The following is a 23,691-nucleotide window of genomic DNA, read 5'->3' as shown; positions in this document are numbered from 1 at the left end:
ACATTTTGTCGTGGGTTAACAAAAGGTACAGAGTTTGGACATACAAAGACCCCTGCTCCTATAATAAGGAGTCCGAACAAACAGAAGCACAGCGTTATTAGGTGTTTAGGCTGTGACAAACAACAAGTGCAGGTCCGGTGTTGCGGGGTCGTCGTTTGGCTTCTGCGTGGCGGCATGGTGTTCGGGTAGCATCTGCCGGAGGGATCTTATCTGGTGGTTTTTTCCTATATGTTCTTTCAAAGTTAGCTAAGCCTGGCTTCGCCATTCTTTTTAACCTATTCTGCAACTGCTCACCCTGCCCCGGGAACTCCGCCCGGAACTTTGGGGTACAAACATTATTGGTGACAGGAAAGCCGGGCTGGTTTAGCGCTCGCAATGTGTGGGACTGCGGGGGATGGCTCTTACCGGCCAAATGGGACAACTGATTCAGCATGTCCTGTAGCTGAAGGCCCTGTTTGTACATTCCCGCGTTTCTGCCCCCATTTCAACAAACGGGACAACGCGTCAGAGGGAAGCTTCTCTCCCCGCTTTTTAGCGATGCGTAATAAAAAATCATGCACCATCTCCTCCTCTGCAGACAAAGCAGAGCCCATTTTATTAAATTTAGCCGCTCACCTGTGAGCTCACGAACGTCTCTCTCGGACGACCAGGAGCCGGTATCCTCCGGTACCTCCTGCTGCGGTTGCCACCTCCGCCTTTTCTTACCGAATGCTTCAGTCGGCTGTGAGCTCACGAACGTCTCTCTCGGACGACCAGGAGCCGGTATCCTCCGGTACCTCCTGCCGCGGCTGCCACTTCCGCCTTTTCTCACCGAACGCTTCAGTCGGCTGTGAGCTCACGAACGTCTCTCTCGGACGACCAGGAGCCGGTATCCTCCGGTACCTCCTGCCGCGGCTACCATCTCCGCCTTTCCTCACCCAACGCTTCCGTCGGCTGTGAGCTCACGAACGTCTCTCTCGGACGACCAGGAGCCGGTATCCTCCGGTACCTCCTGCCGCGGCTGCCACCTCCGCCTTTTCTCACCAAACGCTTCAGTCGGCTGTGAGCTCACGAACGTCTCTCTCGGACGACCAGGAGCCGGTATCCTCCGGTACCTCCTGCCGCGGCTGCCACCTCCGCCTTTTCTCACCGAACGCTTCAGTCGGCTGTGAGCTCACGAACGTCTCTCTCGGACGACCAGGAGCCAGTATCCTCTGGTACCTCCTGCCGCGGCTACCACCTCCGCCTTTTCTCAAACCATGTTCAGTTTTTGGTCGTGCTCCAGTTGACACTGAGCTTGGCAAACCATCTAAATCTTGGTAGCCTGCCCTCTTATTCCCACAGATTCCCTTTCTCTGATGATCTTTGTGAAGAAGGTCTGTCTCCACCTTAACAGAGCACGGCTGTTTGCGCTTTTTGGTAGAAGGAGTGCTGGAAGGAGAAGAGCCAGCACTGAGAGCCTCTTCAATATCTAAATTCAATTGTTCCAGTTTCTTCATGAGAGATGACATAGAGTCTGACCACTCAGATCCTTTTTTTGGTTGGATCTGCTTTTTCTTTGCTCAGCTTCTGAGACAACACCTGTTGGGTCTACTGTTTGAGAACATTGATCCCTGTTCCACTGGCGGCTGCGTCTAGTATGATCTCTGCTAGCTCACTATGGGCAAAGTCCTGGCTGCCTTGATGTCCAAGCCAAATCACGTCGGGGTCACCATTTGTGGGGTTCCATGCGGAGCAGATAAAGCACACGACCAATGTGGTTGCAAGCTGAATCCAATTCTGTTTATTACAAGCTTTCTTTTATAGTTTTTCTTAACATTACATAACACAATTAGGCAATAATCACACATCTACGGATTGGACAAGAAGGAGAATCATGTGTTTATCACATGTATAGCCCCACACCGATTGGTTCAACCGTTCCTTACATAAGGCCATGATTTGTTTACCTCATCTTATATAATCCTAGACCACCAGGGGGCCTTACATAAGGCCATGATCATCTTATATAATCCTAGACCACCAGGGGGTCTTACATAAGGCCATGATCATTTTATATAATCCTAGACCGCCAGGGGGCCTTACATAAGGCCATGATCATCTTATATAATCCTAGACCACCAGGGGGCCTTACATAAGGCCATGATTTGTTTACCTGGTAAGTGTCCCATCGTGACCCTTACCTCCTCATGGAACTTTTCATTAGGTTGGTGTAGGGATGATACATCCCCACAGAGATCCTAGATAACCTCCAGTAAAATCATTGGGGAAACTCCTGATTTACTCTGGGGGTGTAATTGAGAGCAGATCCTGGCCCAAAAGGTCCATAGCCATACACCATATTAGAGCTGGGACTCTCGGTGTCACCATACAAATGAGAATGCTGCTTTGTACGTACCACCCACCCGGGCCACCCGCCTCTGCCCATGGAGGACCCACTAATGTCACAGAGGCTCTTTGCAGGTGTAGGGTCCATCCACATGGTTCAAGTCTTAAAACTCCACCATTCGCCCCACCAAGTAGCTCTTTAAAATGGATTAAGCATTATCTTTGGCAGATCCGCCATGGACACAGGCATAAAACTTCCTTCACGGTTGAGTTATTTCTTACCTCTGAGGAACTTTAAATGGGTTTTATGCCCAGTGACCTCATCACAGGCTGGGGTCTGAAGTCAGCAGTGTTAAGCCAAAGGAGAAACAGGCCAGTTACTTAGGCACTTCCTACAATACAAGGTTGCCAGAAGATCTGATTTAAAATCATTGGGCTACCCCTGAATGCCATCTACGGCTCATAAAAGGAAAGCTGTGTTTGAATAATAATTAAACAGGCCTGCACACCGCAGCAAAGTCTTTTCTCATCCAGCAGATGGATTTTTATTTGGTTAGTCCCTGCCTCTCAGGCATGTGGACTCTTACGGCTCTGGAATTCATTTGGCCATAAAGTAAACCAGCGAAGCAGAACGACAGGTTCCAAAGGTATGATGACAGGTTCTGTTTGATGTTTATACGTTTTGCCATTCAGAGCTTTTGTGCATAACCCAGCTTCTTGGTAACTGAGCATGTGCAGTTCCCAGTGACGTCAACAGGATTTCTGGGTGCTCAGCACATCTGGGAAGCGGGTCACTGAGGCTGTATGCCCGTAACTAGCCCTGTGCACTCACCGGGCTCCCCCTGCACAAAGCAGGACCGGAGCCTTCGTTATTAGACAGCTTGTAGTAACCAGCGCTACTGTTAATGTTACAACTTATAGTCACTACTCCATTCTGTAACAGGGTTGCTGCCTCTAGAGCACCACACGGGGGGGCCCTGCAGCATCTCTGCCTCAGTTTCCTCATCCGAGGTGGGTCCCCTCAGACTTCCCCACGCGGGTCAGTGTTGATGATGTGGCTTGGCTCTCTGGTCAGGCCACTAAACAAACCTAACCCCTTCCGGGATAACAAGAGTCCAGCTAGAAGTCCAAACAAGAGGTTCTTCTGCCCCTCTTCAGCCTGCTTTCTGGGCTCAGTTCTCATCCCCTTCTGGGCTACCTCAAAGTCTTTCCCTGCCCTGTTACAGAGCACTGACTTCCACACTGCTGCCCCTGGAGTCACTCTCACAGTCTGCCACTCCTGGAAGTCCCCGGCTCGTCATCCCTCCTCCCTGGCCCTGTGGAGCTCTTCCTTGCTCTCCTAGCGGAGCTCTGCCTCCTAGGGATTTCTCCCTGAAGGCCCCTTTTCCTAGCAGGTTCCCATTGCTTCCCCTCCCAGAAACTGGCTGCTTCTTGTAGAGCCTATCCTGCTCTCACACAGGTGCCTAACCTGCTCTCAACCCTTTCTGACAGGTCCATCTGTTCATCAGACTAACACTCAACTCCATGAGTCCAGGCTGGGAGGAAGCTAATTATGACACAGGCAGGACTGTCCCCTTTTTCCCTTAAAGGGGTCGGTCTCCCTAGGAGACATTCCTGTTCCCGGCTATACCCCTACTTTCAGTTGCTTGTGTGGTCCTGATAAACTCACCTTTTCCCAGCATTCAAAGCACTCCAGTCCTGCTTTGCAATAGCAGAGTCAATCCAGGTGGTGGAATTACTCCACATGGACACCAGTGAGTACGGCAGGTTGGCATTGTTTGCCCCGTTTTCTTTTTTCATCAATATCAAAATATTTCCCTGAAATTGTTTGATTTCTCCATTTAAAAAGTTCCGAATGCAGCCTATATAAGAACAGCTGTATCTTACGATCTTTCCCCTTTGTGACATTCCACGCTCCCCCGGTCCCATGACCACCCCTCCAGCCTTTTCGTTTGCTGTCATCCCATTCTGCGGGATGTCCAACTGAAGCCCAGATTGGCATCATCCGCTGTGCGAGGCACAAACCTCTCTGCCTTGCACCTCTGCATGCAGACCAGTCATCATGTGGCTGGAAAGCACAAGCTTTGCTCCCTGCTAGTGCCTCTATGGTGCGTAAAAGGGTTAGGGACGTGACCCACCTGCCCCCTGACCCTGGGCACCAAAGCTGGCCAGGCGTGCAGGGGAATATACAGGGCACCTTCTCCAAGAAAGGTGGAGCTGCCATTCTGGAGTCCATCCCAGGGAAGCCCCCACAAGGAATCACAGCTGAATTTCTCTTGATTGAGGGGGGACCCTCTACTTAAGGGCAGCCCCGCCACCATCCTTCTGTCATGCTTCTGGCTGCAACAGGCAACATATAGTCCTTATACCGTAGGCTCCTTAGGGCAGGGAGCAGTCCATACAGCACTGTCAGCACTTCTATTAATACCGGCCACCGCCTGTCCCTGAGCTGAGACGCCAAATAGTAGACTCACATGTGCCTCTGGAGGACATGCAAAGAAACCTACAGGCTATACTGCAGTGACACCGAATTACAGCAGTGTCCCAAGGCGGCCCCATCGCTACCCGGTGAGCCTCGCTGGCTGGGCCAGTTCAGAGGGTCTCACAGTCACAAACACACATCAGGCCATCTATCCGCCACCAAGGGGTGCATTTATTACCTCACACTAACATGCAACACAGGCTTGTAGCAAGGACCGGCTTCCCTGTAACTCTTACTCCCCAGCGCAGGCCCACCCTCTACACTCCTCTTGAGCACCCTCGTTAGCTGCCCCTGCTTCTTTCCTCTCCTTATATTCTCCCCCAATTACCTTGTTAGCCCAGTGACGGTCACCCAGCTGCTCACAATCCCCCACCCGGGGCTGGGCCTGCAGCTTTCTCCAGGCGGCAGCCATGTTGGCGGTCAGGGTGCTGCTGATGGCGCCCTCTCACAGACAACCTTAAAATGGTGCATGAGGGGAGCAACACGCGTGTTCCACCTCTGTGCTGGAATCTCCCCCAACAGAGCAGACAAAAAGTGGAAGGGCTTAGCCTCCCTTTCATTCAAGCCTACCAGGCCATTCGTCACTTCTTCCATCCATATGCTGGGATGGACAAGGTCTGGGAGCCATCTTGGGCGAGGTCCGGAGCTCGCTCACAGCAGGCGATTGTCAGTATCTTCCTGTTAATTCAGACCCCAATACAAAATGCGGCACTTAGGGGAGATGGTGTGTGAAGCTTGGAAGGTAAATGGGACTATAATTAGATTTAATTCATCTATACAGGTATTCCTACCCCATCGATGGCACTTGTAATGCAGGTCACATTCTTCCTGTATGAAGTCATCCAAGTATAGTTAACACCTCAAGTTCTGAACGACTCTGTTTGATTTCACTGGCACTGCTCATGGGCCTGGGAGTGTAAACGGATTCAGGCATAACGCCTCAGGTGGACGCTCTTATTCCAGTATCTGTGCCTTTTTCCTGTTTAGTTTATGTATTATTGGAAATGGTCTAATCTACACTGTTAAGACATTCTTATGCTGGCATAAGAGAGTGTCCCCATGGAGAGTTATACATTGGTTACTATATTGGTTTCACTATATTGATATAATTGGTCAAACTTCCCCAAGCAGACAAGTCCTTACTAAGACTTAATTATCTCCTGGTTTCTGTTTTTTTTCTTGCAAAGGGAAACTAAGGCCATATTTTTCACTACAAAGTTTGACCAGATTCAAAATTGTGACCAGAGCAGTTGTCACTGCAGGGACAGGAGCATTGTGGGATTGCTCCAGGAGGACTGTTGGAATCAGTAACGGTAATGCAGCATCCACTCTGGTACTGTACTGGTGAACGAGTGGCAGTAGAGGACGTCGGTCCTTTGGGGAGGCGGTTTAGTTTGACTGACAGAAAAATCAGGGGTTTGAGGTCTCGCTTTTGAGTGTGGCTGCATGTAAGGGTGTGCTGAAATAAGGCAACTTTTAACCTGTAAAGTTTTGCAGCACAAAACAGGCCTAAGGAAAGTGTGGGGAAAGGGACAGAAGACTTTTGAACCCTGATAGACAGTTTTTAGGGCATCTGATTCAGGAATGCCATATCCAAATTTTGTAGGAAAACCTCAACCTACCAATTTCAAAATTGATTTTTTTTTATTTCTTTTTTTTTGAAGGGGAGCCAAAATTAAGTTTGTAATGGAAACTCAACAGCAACCTTGACTGGGAAATAACTGCCAGAGCACCATCATTAAAGAGGTATGCAAAACAATGAAAGTAAGCCAGTCAGCACAGAAAGAGGTTACCCATATGAACGTATATTACTTGACAAAGGAGTAAAGAAACGTTGTGATGCCATGAGCGTCAGTGGCTCTCCTTGGTTGGCTGACTTTGGCCCAATGGTTTGCAAATTTGATGTTGCAAGTACTTACATTGGAAGCTGGTTGGGGTAAGAAGCGCCTTTTTGTTCTGTTTGTACAGCCCCTAGCACAATGGGGTACCGGTACATGACTAGGCCTCTTAGGTACAATGGTGATACAAATAATAATAAAGGAAGCCATAAAGTGAGTTAAAAATAGTTGGACTGTCAGAAGGAAGCTTGCAAACCTCTGAATTCTAGAGTAATGAAATAGCAAGGGACTAAGCCTAGTTTATGTCAAATCTTATTGCTTTATTACACTCTTCAAGTTTTGTTTTGTATGTGTATTCAATCTCAGGATCCTGTCTTTACCTTAAAAGCTGACTCATCTGCTAAATAGATTGTTCAAAAGCCCACTCCCATCCACACCATTGCTTTTCCCCCTTAGCAAATCCCATTTGACATTTTGACATTCCTCTTTAAATTGTTTCTGTCAGCCATTAGCATACAATGTGTGTGTATGTATATGTGTGTGTATGTATATGTGTGTGTATATATATATATATATATATATACACACATACACATATACATATATATATATAATGTGCGTGTATGTATATGTGTGTGTATATACACACACACACACACACACACACACACACACACACACACACACATATACCTCTACCTCGATATAACGCTGTCCTCGGGAGCCAAAAAAATCTTACCGCATTATAGGTGAAACCGCATTATATCGAACTTGCTTTGATCCACAGGAGTACGCAGACACCCCCCCCCCCCGCCCGAGCACTGCTTTATTGCGTTATATCAGAATTTGTGTTATATCGGGTCACGTTATATCGGGGTAGAGGTGTATATAGAGGTGACAGGTCTGCATCAAAGAAAATAAAAGGGTTAGTTGAAAAAAAAAAAAAAGAAAAAGTTAAACCACTGTTGTGTATTTTTCCAGATCTTTATTTTTAAAAAAATAACTTACAAATAGAGAGGACTCTTGGAAATAAGGTCATTCATTTTGTGCATAAGGATACTGCCTGGTGAAACACAGAAATAGGAGTTAACCTGTCTCTTACATTACTGTTAATTTTAATATGATGTCAAACTATATCACAAAGAGTCCTGTGGCACCTTATAGACTAATAGACGTATTGGAGCATAAGCTTTCGTGGGTGAATACCCACTTCGTCAGACGTACGAAGTGGGTATTCACCCACGAAAGCTTATGCTCCAATACATCTGTTAGTCTATAAGGTGCCACAGGACTCTGTCACTTTTTACAGATCCAGACTAACATGGCTACCCCTCTGATACTTGAAACTATATCACAGTTCTGTACATACAGCTTATTTCCATATATATAGGTATACACCATAACATAAAGCTATTGTAAATAAAATGTGCCAGCCAAAGTAGACACACACATAATATACATCATCTCCAGACAGCTATTAATGTCATCCTTTGTCATTCATTTTGACTACAACTGGACTATCTAACATTCAGACTACAGCACTCTGGATACAATTATCAGCAATATACTTCAAATACATGATAAAAATATATTTAAACTTTCAAAGACATTTGTATAAGGTACACCAACAGCCAGAAAATAAAGTCTTGGGTTTTTAAATACAACACGCTATATATATCTATATCTATAGAACACATATACAATGAAACCAAGAGAGGGTCTCCTTTACACATGGGAAAAAAAGCCTATACTGAAGACGTGATATCCGTGGTACACAATGGCTTTGTTTACTACAAATTCTCCCCCATTTCCATAGAATTTGCACCCTGGTCTCGTTCCAGAAAGTCTGGATTAGCTAGCAGTAGATAAAACAAAACACATTAAAATAAATGCATGATTTTGGTTTGCTCCAAACTCTAAATTTAAATTATGGTTCTTTATTTCTCTTCCAAGCTGTGAATTCACGCCCCATCAGAGACAAGTATGAAATGGTCCAAGAGAAGTCTTTAGGGAGTGATAATCATTTGGCATTTTGCTCCAGAGCAGAGTACTCAGCTTCGGATACTCTGGAAGCATCAATAAGTTTGGTGAGGCCTGTTTTGGCCGAGTACTTGAAAATAAAGGCTTTCATGAGCTCGTATCTGTAATTTCGGTTGATGAAGCTGTAGAGTATGGGGTTGACGCAGCAATGGATGAGGGAGAAACACTGGGTGACGTGAAGAGCCGCATACAGAAAGTTCTCCATTTGACAACTGAAGGGTATAAAATGAAGGACCGAGAAGATGTCGAGCAGGACGACCACGTGGTAGGGCAGCCAGCAGACAAGAAACACAACAACGTAAGAGAAAATGATTTTCCCATTGCTCTTCCTTTCTTGGTCACTGGAGGAAGAGATGGTCCTTGCAAGGAGAAAATAAAAAAGGGCAATGATGGGAAAAGGAATGGCAAAGCCCAACACAACAGAGATGAGCTCCATGCCAACTAGCCACTCTTTGAAGCTCTCCTCTGGATAGAGAGGGCGGCAGTAAGTTTCATTGTTTGAAGAGACAGTCTTCAGGTAATAGGTGTCTGGGAGAGAGACACAGAAGGCAAGAAACCACACAAAGATGCAGATGAAGCGTCGGATGATCTTCTTCTTGCAGTTACTGGAATTGGTGAAGTAGGCAACTGAGAGGTAGCGGTCCATACTCATACATGCCAGGAAGAAGATGCTCCCAAACAAGTTGATGGAAAATATAAGGTGAGTGATCTTGCATGTGATTTCTCCCATGTGCCATTGGTTATGCTGGACAAGGGAGACCACCCAGACTGGAAGGGTGATGACAACGCACAGGTCGGCGATGGCTAGATTGAAGATGTAGAGGTGGGTTTCATAACCAGTCGCTTTGGCCTGGAGATTGACCCAGACAACCACCGAGTTGGCCACCAGCCCTATCACAAAGATAAAGATGTAGAAGATAGAGAGGCTGTACAGTAAGACACTTTTATTAAGTGTGCTAGGGCATGAGAGTGTGTCCACAATGATGCAGTCTCCATTGTTGCACGTCCAGTTGCTATCAGAGAAATTTCCCACATCCAGAAGATCGAGGATGGAAGTCAAGTCAATTGCACTCATGGCCAGTCAATTTGGAATCCAAATAACCTAAAACCAATATAAGAATAAAAAGAAAATATCTTGGTTAGCAAAGGTTAAGAGTTCTCTGCTACCATCCTTGTATCAAAACACTTGTGCTATCACTCTGCGAACATTTTGTCCATTGGATGCTTTGTTTAAATTGTGTCGTATCCTCATAAACTACTTTCAGTTAAAGAGAAAAGGAGAGCAAACTGGGACTGAGGAACACAAAACAAAACTCATCTGGTCTGCAAAAGAGAAACAACATTGGCTTTTTGTGTGCTTTTTTATTCGTCTGCGTGTGACATCATCAGGTTGGCTGTAGTCCCTGGGTGTGAAATCCACAAAGTACACCATGGCCAAATAAATGTCACGCGACTGAATCTGTCTTCTGCAACATAAAAGATGATGCTATCGCTTTTAGCAGGGAAATCTTTAAGCCATTTTATCTGCACTCCCTCAAGCCTAGTAGAATTGCTCTGGCTGAGAGAGTACTGTCAAACAGTTACCACAGGTTCTGTTAAGCATCACATCAAGTACAGCTCCAGGTGCATTAAACAGAAGTGTACACCTAAGACCTTTGTACTCCCCTCCCAATTTCAAATTTCAATCCAGGCCCCCCTCAATTACATATAATGAAGCATTCCTCTGTGTTTAACCATCATGATGCAGCATTGAGAGAATTGGAGCCTTACTGTTGTGTAACGTAGAGCGGCAGGACTGCTTTTTCTTTTTTAGACGAGATCTTGGATTTAAGAATACGCCCTCACCCCAGCTTTTAAAGCTCAGCCTCTCTCTCAGCACCGCACACTTTCTATTTATGTGCTTTATTATTATTGTTGCGTCAACAGTTCCTCCGTCTGCAGAGTGGATAAAGAGGTGAGCTACTTGTTACGTGTATTGCCAGCAGAAGGATGGGACCCACAGAATGTTACAGCTTCCCACAAAATCCAGGACACATTGTGGCAGTTACTGCCACGCGTCGGGAGTGGCAAACAGCCCTGTGGACGGTACAATACCACCCACGGCAGCCAGTCAGCCTTTCTAAGACCTTGTCTATGTGATGGCTGCCAACGTGGCTGACAATATCAGGGACTGAACCAGGAATCTCAGGAGATAAAAGTAGGAGTAGCTATAGCATGTGCTAAAAGACCAGGCACAGTAGGTGGGGACTGTAACAGACTCACATCCGTTGTGGATCAGGCAGACAGAGACATTTAAAATGCACTGATCAGTGTGTTACATCTACAGTACACTTAGATTTAGCCCCAGTTTCAGCCAGGCACCAGTTTTGTTGCATCAATACAAACCCTTAGTGTAGACAGGCAAAGCCATGATTTGAACCAGTACATTTAATTCTGTTTCAAGGAGTAAATCCTCCTGTAGTTTCCCTGTTCTCCACTAGGGGTTTGCACGGGTGCAGCAATACCAATGGCGGAAATCGGGGCTAATTCCAAGTATAGACAAGACCTTTGGGAGGCTGCTGAAGCCATATATCACCAGCCAGGAACTACACCAATGTGCAGCCAGGAAATGAGTAGGGAAGGGTCGCCACAAGGAGAAGTGAATAGGGATTTAATGAGATGCCCCACGTCTTCAATAGCCCTACTGGATACACTAGCCCTCATCCATCTTTGTGCATATGCAGTAGCGGCAGCAGAAGGCTTGAGGACAAGTTCCTTGGAAGCAAAGGCTTATGTGGGTATAATCCACAGCTCTCCAAAGTGATTATAGATTCTTGCTCTGAGCTCCAGGTTTTATCTGGGGCTTAACATGAAACCATTCCGGTTAGTTGCCATGAGTGCAAAGCCAAGACCAAGAGCAGCAGCTGTGCCTGGGATAAGGGGTTAAGGGCAATTGGGACCCTATTCTCCTCTCACTCATTGTGGTTTCACCCCAATGTACCACCAGTGGGCCTGACTCCCCATGGCCTGCAGTTGTTTATGGTAGTACAAAATGAGGCTGAAACTCTAGCACTGGAGAGAGGGAGCTCTGAGACCCAGTTTGGGAGCATCCTATACGCACTTAGCACTGGGGTAAAAGACAACACAAGGAGCAGGGCAGTGGAAAACCAGGCCCGCTGGTTTCAGTGGAGTTACCCCCGCTTTATAAACCGGTGTAACTGAGAACAAGACAAAGGCCTCCATCTTCATTCAGCGGAGCGTGCTCTGAAATCACAGCGCTCCGCTGTCACAAGAGAACAGACCCTTCCGCAAGCCATAGGGATGCTACATACCATCCTGACAAGAGGAAAATGGTACAACCCTCCTAGTACACTGGAGTAAGTGGTGGGCAAAAATACCTCGGCGGGGTTACTGAGGGAGGGCATGCAATGCTGCCCCTCCAGGGCAGGGCAGTAATTAACTGCCACAATCTGGCCCAGACTGTGTGGAAAGTTGTGTTGTTCTGCTGGTCCCTTCACCTTAACGTATAGCTCTTCCCTTTACTCACTTTCCCGCTGAGCTGGGCTTTACAAGCAGACCTCCTAGGCAGGCCCGGAAGGGCGGTACACAAGGGGTCAGCTGGACAAGAACTTCCTCCATCTTTGCCTCACTTCATGGTTTTATTTTAGGTTTCCCTTTCCTCTTCTCCCCCTTAGGATAGAACTGTTTTCTGACATTTAGACATCTTGGATTGTTGCCAGGCACAAGGGTTGGGTTTTTTTTACACATACGCAGCCTCTCCCATAAAGGAAAAGGGTGCAGCTGTGACCCACTCCTTCTGCTTTTTGCTGCTGCCTTTGGGGCAATATTAATTTGATTTAAGAAACTGTTGCCACGCCCAAGAAAGCATTTACATGGCAGTCCGCATTTGTGAACAGCCCCCATCTCCCTCTCTCCTCGTTAAAGAAGCTTTTGGATACAGGGGACACTTCAGCGGGGTTTGTGGGGCCTGCTACTTTGCAAGAACTAACAAGGAAAATCAGCCACGCGTGAGATAACATTAGGCTGCTCGAAGCACTACTCTGTTGCGGACTGAAATTGCAAGGTGTGCATGAGGAGAGCCCGGCCCTGCAGGGAGGTAGTTGCTTGCCTACGAAGCGCGGTTCAAGTGGCATGCTCCAGTTTACATGATTAGTGCTAGACAAGCCCAACAGGGGTACTGCTGTTGAAACAAGCTGAGGAAGAGAGAGGGGAGATAAGGGGAAACAATAACAGAAGAGGGTTAACAGGTCCACTGTCCCTTGGCTGGACACTTAGTGGTGATATTAACGAGAGAGATCACACCCCTATGCAAAGAGTGAACATGCATATGGACCATCATCCTTCTAGCCCATGGACATTTTGAAGGCAGAGCTTTGGAAGCGAAATGGGCATTGTTAAATAAAAAAGGAACCCGTTGTTTTAAGAAGGACAGCCTTGCTTCAGTAAAATGAAGCTGCTTCAGCTCCGGCCCAGTACTGGAGGAACTGCTCTTTGTGGCTAATCAGAGGACCGGATCTTGTTCGAAGAGCTGTATTCTTTGCTGGTTTCCATTCAGTTCTGGGCATGTGCCAAGCTGTAGTGTTTAAATACAAGCTCAGAGAGAAATCTCCTCTGACCTATGCAGCGATGAGGATTTCATCTTCCAGACTCATAATGATCAATAGCGAAAGGAAAAACCCGTCCGCTGTGGAAATCAGCGTGTTCGGGTATCCTGGTAGCACTGCTACGGGCACTGTATAGAATGCAAAGACAAGAGTTAGTGCACCTCAGAGAGGCGGTTAGACCTGCCTGGGGAGGAGGGGGCTCTCAGGTGTACTTCCCACTGCCAAAGGCATTCGCTCCCACAGGTGTTACTTGGCCCCTGTAGCGTAACAGCCACAACAAACAAAGAAGCCTGCAAAACACAGTGAGCCAGATCCACCCCCAGAAGTCAATAGCGCTACATCGATTTACACCCTCTGAGGATCTGGCCCAACAAGTCCCACTCACTCTAAAGGCAGAACTCATCCCAGAGCAAGAATGGATTGAAGACGATTCATTCAATGATTCTTCCTTCTCCATCACAGGGAAGGACAGTCCAGTGGTTAGGCACTAGCCTGGGTTCAATCCCTTCCCATGCCCCAGACTTCCGGTGTGTCTTGGGCAAGTCTCTCTGGGCCTCAGTTCCCCCATCTGTACAATGGGGAGAATAGGCCTGGCCTGCCTCTTAGGGGTGTTCTGAGGATAAATGCATTAAAGACTGTGAGGTGCTGTGATGGGGGCCAGATAAGTACCATAGACAGGAGCCGTTGGGTTCAAGTTTTCCCAAGTGCTGAGCAACCGGAGCTTCTGCTGACTTCAGCTGCTCAGCAATTCTCAGAACAGGCCACCAGAGTTTTGTAATAACCGCTGTTATTGGCGCAAAGGACAGGGAGAGAGCTCATGCTGACCTCTTGATTTACTCTGACATGAAAGTCAGAGGGCACAAGGCAGAGGTTTCCCTGCACTTTGCTCTTACGGCATCTCAGGAGAGGCCGGCCTCTGCTGGAATAAATCATTCATTCTGAGCCCATCTGCCTCGGAGATTTTGCTGAGGATTTCTCAGCCACATCTGCCAAAACTATCCACCTGCGTGCTGTGTGTTTATGAGCCAGCTGCCGAAGATGGGCCAAATCCCTCTCTGGTGTTACGCTATCCAGATCAGGGGAGTTACAACAGCAATGCGTTTGATCCGAGGAGACTAGAAGACTCAGTTAAGACAACACTGGCTTAAAGGCCCATGCCCCAGTGAGTCCCATGTGGAAAAATCAGCATATAAAACCTACTATAGACAGGCTATCTCATCATCAGCACGAGGGCTGTGAATGGCGTTAAGTTTGCACAGGAAATAAAGTCCCCAACAATATCTTAGCCAGGGGACATCTCGGGGAGAGGGCTATAAATAAAAAAAGCAGTCTGTTTTCAGCGATCCGTCGTTCCAAGTCAAAATGTTAAAGTTGCAGTTGCCAGCAGGATTATGGGAGAACCTCTGCTTTCATTTTTTTTTTTTTTAAACATTTCAAGGCCTCATGGTTGTGGAGAAAAGTTTGAAAATGTGACCCCTGTATGCCCTAGTGCCTCAAAACCCAGAAAGCAAACAGCACCCGACTTTTTTAAAAAAATCTCATGATTGTTAAGCCAATCATGTGATTTGAAGGGGGGGGGTCTGACTCATGATTTTTGAAGAGTGGGGATCGGCAATACTGCCCCAATTCATAAGTATTTACCTTTGGGTCACATTTACCCCTTTTGTAAAACTAGCCCCCCTTTCCCCCCCACACACACTGCTTTGGATGCCTAAAATGCAGACTGGAAGGGCATCACCTGACCTAGGGAGATACATTAATAGTTGAATGAACTGTTGACTTCACAAACAAAGACACTGATCCAAGTTAACTATCAAGGTGAAGACATCATCCTCATACCATTAGGAAGCCTCTAAGGTTACTTGTAAGCAAATGTAATCTAAGACAACTCAAGGCAATGCATGGTGTTAGGTCATCGGGGTCACAGAAAACATACAGCATGACTATTCCCTGGTGAAATGTATGCAAAAATGGGAGCATAATATCCCTTGAAAGCAGAGAGTTTAAACTGATCTGAGGACTCTATGGCCACTTGCCAGCACTGAGCCTAGAATAGCAAGCCTGGTCTGGTCTGGTGAGGCAGGTAAGCCAAAAACAATGCAATCTCGACCACTCATTAAATAATGACTCTCGTGATCTTACTGCATGCAAATTAGGGCCGTCCTGTACATCTGGTGAATCTTAGCAGGCCACTAGCCCTTTACTCTGTGTGTGTGAGTACCTCCATGTGTGCATCTATATAAACCCACAGCCCCATTCAGTGATAAAAGAGCTCCATCCAGAAAGCTGATATGGTCCATTGTGCTCAAATCCCCAACTGGGGAGGAGCTGCTGGAATTGAAATCCTGACAGCTATATTCAGAGATTAGAGCATGCAAAGGCCAGTCTGTCTGTAGTCTGGGATTGGCTGTGTACCCAGAGCTCAGATTCCCATCCAGATTAGTTTCGGGGGTGGGGTTGGAAAAAAAAAAAAGCCTATCAGTCCCTCAGTGAGGCTGACTAAAACCATTTGGCCCTTTCCGGGTTCGGCTTGCTTTTTAGACATGATGGTGGTTTAGCATGGAAGGCTGAGAACGGATGTAACCTGGCATTTAAAGGAACAAGCTGTTTTAAATTAGAGAGATCAGTACAGGAGAAGAGAGTAGCTACCCGACCCATCAATATACACTGGACCTCTAACAAAGAGTTGTTCTGAGATTTCTCCAAGCTAACTCTGGTCTGCAGTTCTGCAATCATTCCCACTATCCGTGTCTCAGCCAACCAATTCCAGACAGCTATACACTCCACTCCCTAGCCCCACCCCTTCTTTCCTCTCGCTCTCTTTCTTTGGGCTGATAAGAACTATCTGCTATGAAAAAGCATTGAGGCAAGGTACTTTTCGCTCTCCTGCTTGATAGGGCAATCTATCGGGGGATGTTATTTGGTGAGTGAGTTACAGTGGTATTGAAAACCATCAGCCATTACTGTATAGGTGTAATATAATTGTGTTACTCCTTCTGGTGTCTTCCCAGGGTCTTTTCTGGTTTGGTGTTTAGGGCCTGATCCTGGGAACACTTACGGAGTCTGACGCCAGCACTATGCTCAGTGGTAGGTGTTCGCAGGATCAAGCCCTTCACCTGTGAACTCTCAGTGCAGGCACCCTCTCTTGGGAAGTGCCAAGCATGCTGTCAACACTTACCAAACAGCTAAGCTGTTCCCAGTCACACCAGTGGAAATCCACAGGAGATCCATTAACTTCCATGAAGCTACTCTGGATTTACACCAGTGTACAACTGAAAGCAGAACTGGCCTCCGAGTTAACAGGGGCAGGAAGATATTGTTGCAATCACCACCTCTTCAAAGCCAGGGAGAGGGAATTTCTTCTTCTGCCAAACGTTTGCATTGCACCATCAATACGTCTGACCTTTAAAGTCCCTCTCAGACAAGCATGGACAGTGGCTATGCATAATACTTTCGAGAGAGATGCTGGAGCACATATAAGCATCTTAGATACAGTTATGCTGCTCACTTGGCATACCCGGATAGCCTGCGTTCTCTTCCGTTTGTGTTAAACTCGAGCAGCTCCCGCATTCTCTCGATGGATGAAAACAGTTTGACTTTATGCCTGAAACAGTCGCACAAAAAGCTACTGTTCAGAATTTAAAGGCATTTCAAATCCAGAAAGTCGATGGGCCCCCATTAGGAGATATTTATAGATCCTCTGAGGATTGCTGCTAATGGGGCCCTTCTCTCTGTATCGTGTGAATTATTTCATAGAACAACATCATATATCTTTGGGTATGATCAGGCTGGTGGTGGTGGGGGGGGGGGAATTGCTTTTCATGCCACAGGATTCTTTTAGGGGCATGGGGGGACGGCTCCCACACGCCCCCAGGTTGGGAGGAATAGTTGGGGTTTGCAACATTATCATTTTACATTTTTGCATCCAAGACCTGATGTATTTATTACTCCATCATTTCACCCCCAAAATGGGAAGAGAAGCGCTAACCCTGCTTTAGAAGCCCCGGGGAATGATTTTTCCCTGGAAACATTCCTAAAGTGAAGGATGAATTGCAACAAGAAAAAAAAAGATAGGCTCCCTCTTACGGGCCCGATCCTGCTCCCAGTGGAAGTTTTGCCCACCAGGACTTCCGTGGGAGGCGAATCGGGCCCCCTGCTGGTGAAAAGTTGCGAAGAGGCTCCAGCAACGCGGTGCTTTCTTTGCCAGGCATGCAAAGAAAACGCAACGCAACGCACCCTTCCTTCACCCCCACGGTTTGCTTTCAGAAAGGCACAGACACAAAGGCAACATCTGCGTCAGAGAAAGGACAAAAAGGGCCCACTGCTGCCCCTCAATCGTGGCCGAATGCACGTTTTAGGGCATGTCACCAAGTGCCTCCATAAACCCTTTAATGAGGCACTCTCCCGTTTGGACCGCTCATTATTCTGCTTTTAACAGCGGGCTGGGATAACTTTACAACTCCTCATTCCCCCCCAGAAGTGACCGTGCATTGCGCATCCACCCCAGGCTGCCTTGAAAGGACTCGTGCAGCCTGTCCACCAAACTCCCCGAGCCCCTCTCAAAGGCTGCGCTCGTGAAAACGGGGGCGGCTGCGGCCAAGGCGGCTGCGCTCCGGTTCATCCGCTTTCTCGCCTCTACGGGGAGGTCAGGGAAGAGTGAAAGACAAAAGGGTCAAATCAGATGGGCCCTGAGGTCATCAAGAAACAGGACTCGATGTAACTCGGCGATTTGCAGCAGCCGAGGATTGGGGGGAAGGTCAGAGGTTAGCATCAGTTAGGCACCGACGCGACTGCTAACTACCCCGGCAGAAACAGTCAATCGCCCCCGAGCCAGTCCCGGGGAAAGAATCGCGGCTCCCACGCGTGGCGGGTTTTCCCAGCGCGTCTCCGGAAAGCTGGACTAAAGTAGCGCACGCGGTTTACTCGCCCTAAACGACCCAGGCATGTCAGTGATGGGGGGGGGGGGTCTGTCCGCGTCCCGATCTTAGGGTTAAGTCTGGAGGTCAGAGCCCAGAGGAGGGGAGCAGGCACTGGAGCAAGATGGGACTCTTTCCAATAATCGAGAATTGAAAACAAAGACACTTGGGAGGATCTCTCCCCCTGGGCAGTGGGTTTGCCCTCCGCCGGGAGCAGGCAACCCCCCAGCCCCATTGAGAGACGGCTGCCCGCGTTTGCAGCTTAACCCTCACGGTAAGGCAGCTCTCTAATGCCCCCCCCACCTTTCCCAGCCTTGGTGAATTTCCCCCCAGAGCAGACACGCGTTCTGCCCCAGGAGCCCCACGCGCTCCCTTTCTCTACAGTGCAGAGCAGAGATCAGTGCCTTACCTCCTGGCTGGGCTTTTCCCCTCCTCCTGCCTTCAGACCCGGGTTGCAGAGCCGTTTTCAAGAGACTGAGTACTCTTTCCAGCTGCCTCGCTGTTATATACACCGCAGAAAAGCGCCTCTAGGTGGCAGCTTTGTAAGCAGGTTCCTGCCCAGAATCCTTGGGGCGGGGAGGTGGAAAGTTGAGGCTGGATTGTTGTTTCCTGCCTGGGCAGTTCTGCACAATCACCTCCCTGGGAAAGCCGAGTACAGCTGAGGCAGGGTCCTCTGAGTGGGATCTGTCACCTGCATCCTGCTAAAAGCCCCAAAGCCAACATTAGCCCGTCTCCTTCAATTATCAAATATTTGTCTTGTCTTGGGTGTCTATAGATCTTTGATCCCTTTAACAAACATGCACACACGAAAAGGTGTATTTCCTAACTCTGCTGAAGACTTTGATCTTAAGGCCAATTTCTTGAAATCTTCAAAGCCCACTGTGTGGTGTGGCTTTTCTAGATTTTTTTTTTTAATTTGTTTGACTGATCACCACTTTTGTAGAGTACAAATCACATTTACAGTTTCAGTACAGCCCGAAACACACTTCAGGAAACAGCCTTTAAAAATCTGAAAGATTTGTATTCTTTCATCTGTGAAGAAGCCCAAATTCTAATGTCTAATTCTAATTTATTTCTAGTGCTAATGTTCTTTCCCTGGCTGATCTAAGATAAATATTTGTGTTATTGCTGGATATTTGTTTTTCCTGTTCAGAAAATGTTTGGGTTTTTTTTTCACATTTTATTCCAAGATACTTCAGCTTAAAAAAAAATCACCTTTCCATTCATAGGAAGCAACAAATTTGGGGACTGGAACCATAATTTCAAGTGCAAAATATTCCAACAAGTGATATTTTTGTGCTTTAATTTTTGATGCCCAATTAGCGACACCTCATATTCAGAGAGTATTCAGTGCCCTTCCTCTGAAATTCAGGTCCCTTTACGGTATCCCAAAATGGGCAACCAAAATCATTAGTCACTTAAAAATTTAGACCAGAGAATCTATAATATGGCATTTAAAAAAAATCAAGCCATGGAAGCTCTTCAGACAAGATGATTGGGATATTTTTTAACATGATGATAAAAATAAAATTCAAAGCAGTCTTTACTGAGATAACACTTTGTAGGGCTGTTCTGAAATAAACTGCCATCCAATTCTATTTTGGCTCCTAAAAAAAAGCACTCCCCCCCCCCAAAAAAGTAATTTTTATACATCCACTAAAATTGACAGCAGAGATTGCAAGGTTCAGGCATTATGTGATTAGAAAACCTCCACACCGAGGTGCTGGAACAATTTGTATAGTGGGGGTGCTGAGAGCCATTGAACCAAATTGTAAAGTCTGTATATAATGGAAACCACTTCAAGCCAGGGGGTGCAGCAGCACCCCCAACACCCCTAGTTTCTGCACCTATGCCTCCAACATAAGAAAGTAGCAATGGAGAGAGAAAAAGTTTTTACCAGGGGGAAAAAAAAGTTCCAAGTGTTCTCCTGACACCAGAAAATTGTGAACTGATTATACAATAGGAGGCAGTAAACTCACACCCATTCTCCTGCTCCCAGGGCAAGAAAAAATAACACCAGACCAAAGTAAGATAACAAAGTGTAAGACTTGCTAACTCATCTCATCACTGTCCCTGTTACTGAAATGAAAGCACATCATGAAAATGTCCCATTAGGCACCAAAGGCTGCATTTTGCAATGCCCAAGCAAAGTATAAAAAGCCATTTGTATGGATTCAGTTCTACAACTCAGATGAAAACACTGCAATACAGCTTGATGTTTTTCCTTCCTGGGGGTAGATGCTAGGACTAGACAGTAATCTACCTGCCAACAAAGCAGTAATTCCCTTGAGTGAAACTATAAATTGTGCGATGTGAGTACACAACTGCTGCAGCTTGAAAATAGCGCTGAGAGCTAAAAGTGATCTGACTCAGGTATTCACACAGTCCTATGTATTCCTAAAATAGGCAGAGCAAAATTATGTATTGGCACTTCTCTTTTTTTTCCTAATGCGCCACACACAGCTGGGGAAAGGAAAGTGACGTTCCAAACCTTCTGTATTCTTTCCTCTGTGAAGAAGCCCAAATTCTAATGTCTAATTCTAATTTCTAGTGCTAATGTTCTTTCCCTGGCTGATCTAAGATAAATATTTGTGTTATTGTTGGATATTTGTTTTTCCTGTTCAGAAAATGTTTGGGTTTTTTTTTTTTCACATTGACACAGGTGCGTTTTTAAAAACACCAGCGTAGACAGGTTTTCGCACCTTTAAACCCTGGGGATGACCACCACCAGCAAATATATTTTATGGAGTTTCACCCTGTCTACATTAGCGATTAAGAACATTAGCTAAAATCTGTTGGCCAGCGTGTCCTTAAACCAGAATCCATTTTGCTGCTCAAGAAAGAGCCTGAATGAAACCGTCTGCCTTTTAAGAGATTCTCGGGGGGCAGCAGTTACTCCTTCCGAACACACAGAGTGAGAAAGAGACTCTGGTACTTTATGTCATGCCAGAAGGAGCTTTTAAGAAGAGTACCCTAAACAAAAGTCCATGGGAAAGGAAAGCGTATTTACTGTTGTATATACAGGGCCTCTGGCTAAAAACATCCCCATTAACCACTTTTTACTGCCTCTTCCTCTCCCAGCAATCAGGACTCCATAGGGCCACATTCTACTCTCAGCAAGAGGTGGAGTTACTCCAAATTTATACCCGCAGGAGAGCAAAATTTACCCTGTTCCCCACACCCCCAACTCTGATTCGATTCTCCCCTCCACCTCTGCATGTTTAGGGTGGCCAGTGTGGGTGGAGCTGGGGTGGGGCAGTGGGAAGAAACACTGGCCACATAGTATCATCATTAGGGTTGCCAACTTCCTAATTGCCCCGCCCTCTGCCCTAAGGCCCCGCCCCTGCTCACTCCATCCTCCCTCCCTCCGTCATTCGCTCTCCCCCATCCTCGCTCACTCACTCATTTTCACCGGGCTGGGGCATGGAGTTGGGGTGCCGGAGAGGGTGAGGGCTCTGGCGAGGTTCGGGCTCTGGGGTGAGGCCGGGAATGAGCGGTTTGGAGTGTGGAAGGGGGCTCTGGGCTGAGGCAAGGTGTTGGGCTGTGGGAGGGGATGAGGGCTCTGGGGTGGGACCGGGGATGAGGGGCTTAGGGTGTAGGAGGGGGCCCTAGGCTGAGGGGTTTGGAGTGTGGGAGGCAGCTCAGGGCTGGGGTAGGGGTGCAGGAGGGGGTATGGGCTCTGGGCTGGGGGTTCAGGTGACATGGTGGGGCCAGAAATGAGGGGTTCAGGGTGAGGAAGGGGTCTCAAGGCTGGGATGGGGGTTGGGGTGTTGAAGGGGGGCAGCGTGCAGGCTCTGGGAGAGAGTTTGGGTGTGGGAGGGGGTTCTGAACTGGGGCAGGGGGTTGGGGCACAGGAGGGGGTTTGGGGGTGCGAGCTCCAGGCTGCACTGACCTCAGGCGGCTCCCGGGAAGTGGTGACATGTCTCTCCGGCTCCTAGGTGGAGGGGCGGCCAGTTGGCTCTGCATGCTGCCCCCGCCCACAGGTGCCACTCCTGCAGCTCCCATTGGCTATGGTTCCTGGAACTGGAGGGACATGTCGCCACTTCCCAGGAGCCGCACGGAGCCGGGCAGGGAGCCTGCCTGCCCCACTGCGCTGCCAGCTGGACTTTTAACAGCCGCCAGGGTCCCTTTTCGACCAGATATTCCAGTCAAAACCGGACACCTGGCAACCCTAGTCATCGTCCCCATTGTCCGATCCTGAGGAAGCCACTCCGCAGGGCCCTGCAGATCAGAAGGGGGTGATGCTGGGGAAATGGCAGAGCCCATGGGCATTGGACCCCTCTGTGGCAGGTTTGGGGGACAGTGACCATCGAGCACCGTGTGGCCGCATGGAGTCTGAGGGAGCCAGGCTGTAATGAGGCTGTGAGGAGCCGGAGTGTAGTGTGGAGGCACCAGTTCTCTAGGAGGATATCCTTGACCTGCAGGTGTCCCATGATTTCTGCAGAGCCCCTCAGCACACGCAATTAACCCACTGGGTGAGGGGGCAGCCCTACCTCTGCTCCACAGATGGGGCACTTCAGATGAAAGGTGTTCCCTTTCCCTCCCTGGGTTGTTGCTGGAGAGGGCACGGTGGGGCCCGCTAATCTCCAAGGCTCCTATGCAGCAAAGCATTTCAGCACCTGCTTAACTTTGAGCGCTTAACTGTTGACTTCAGCAGGTGATTAAGTGCTTTGGGGAATAGGGATGGGGTTAGCCACATGTGTAAAACTAAGCACATGCTTAAGTGCCTTGCCAAATGGGGGCCCAAAAGCCTGACACAAAAACTGTCCTGTCAGGAAAGGGATCCATAGCCGCTCAGCAAGGAGCACAGACTCTCCTTCCCTGGATTGCCAGGAACCAGACAGAGACGCTGTTGGAATTGTTCTAGCCTTAGACACTCTGGCCAGCCCTAGCTGTGCCTAATTTTCCACTCGCCTCCCTCGAGCTATCATTTTCAGGGACCGCGCTCCTCATGCAGGGCGGGCGAACATATCCCTTATGAAAGCCAGATTGCGCTTGGCACTCACAGATGAAATGCTTGGCGGAAAAACTTTAAAACGATACAACATTAAATCACTCTCTGTTGCGGCAGGCAGAGTCACCGAGATGTCAGGGCCCAAACTTTGCTCAGCTTGGGGGAGGGTGAGGGGAGAGGCGCCATGCTGGCAACATGCCACGAGACTGGAGGCCACATCTAATTTGCATAAAAATTCCATCTGCCACTATTTAGAGACTAGCGGCTCTTGTATGCCATGCTGCCTCTTGAGACGGGCGGGTGGTTGTATATCCACAGGCTCCATCTACACATGGAAGAGGCGGGCAGCTGCAGGTTGCCTTCTAGATTACATGTGGGGCCCGCAAGGTGACGGCAGCCCCCATCTCCCCCCAGCTCCCCTGCTCCTTCCTCTCAGCTTGTGAGATCCATATGACCTCAGTTACCAAAACACTAATCTCCAGGCCATTATTTTAATGTGGAAAGTGCCTAACCCATTGTGAGCGTGACCACTAACCACTAGTGAATGGTA

At 47.9% G+C, this 23,691-nt stretch overlaps 1 protein-coding gene across 2 annotated transcripts; it reads right to left on the bottom strand.

Annotated features, from left to right (window-relative positions):
- Positions 1 to 7,595: 7,595 nt before the first annotated feature.
- Positions 7,596 to 18,949, bottom strand: ACKR3 (atypical chemokine receptor 3). Of its 2 annotated transcripts, XM_005292107.5 has the most exons (3): positions 18,597 to 18,662; positions 13,284 to 13,399; positions 7,596 to 9,769 (listed from the first exon to the last, which is right to left on the bottom strand). In XM_005292107.5, the coding sequence occupies exon 3, from the start codon at positions 9,740 to 9,742 to the stop codon at positions 8,648 to 8,650; it is 1,095 nt and encodes a 364-aa protein (XP_005292164.2). In that variant the 5' UTR covers positions 9,743 to 9,769; positions 13,284 to 13,399; positions 18,597 to 18,662; the 3' UTR covers positions 7,596 to 8,647. The 2 variants fall into 2 exon arrangements, with proteins under 2 accessions (XP_005292164.2, XP_005292163.2); XM_005292106.5 differs by lacking the exon at positions 13,284 to 13,399 and having other exon boundaries at positions 18,597 to 18,949.
- Between the last annotated feature and the right edge of the window lie 4,742 nt (positions 18,950 to 23,691).

Source organism: Chrysemys picta, chromosome 11, assembly GCF_011386835.1.
Source record: "Chrysemys picta bellii isolate R12L10 chromosome 11, ASM1138683v2, whole genome shotgun sequence".
In the NCBI taxonomy this organism is placed as follows: Eukaryota; Metazoa; Chordata; order Testudines; family Emydidae; genus Chrysemys; species Chrysemys picta.
The sequence above is the reverse complement of the archived record's forward strand: the minus strand, read 5'-3'. Positions and strand labels throughout refer to the sequence as shown.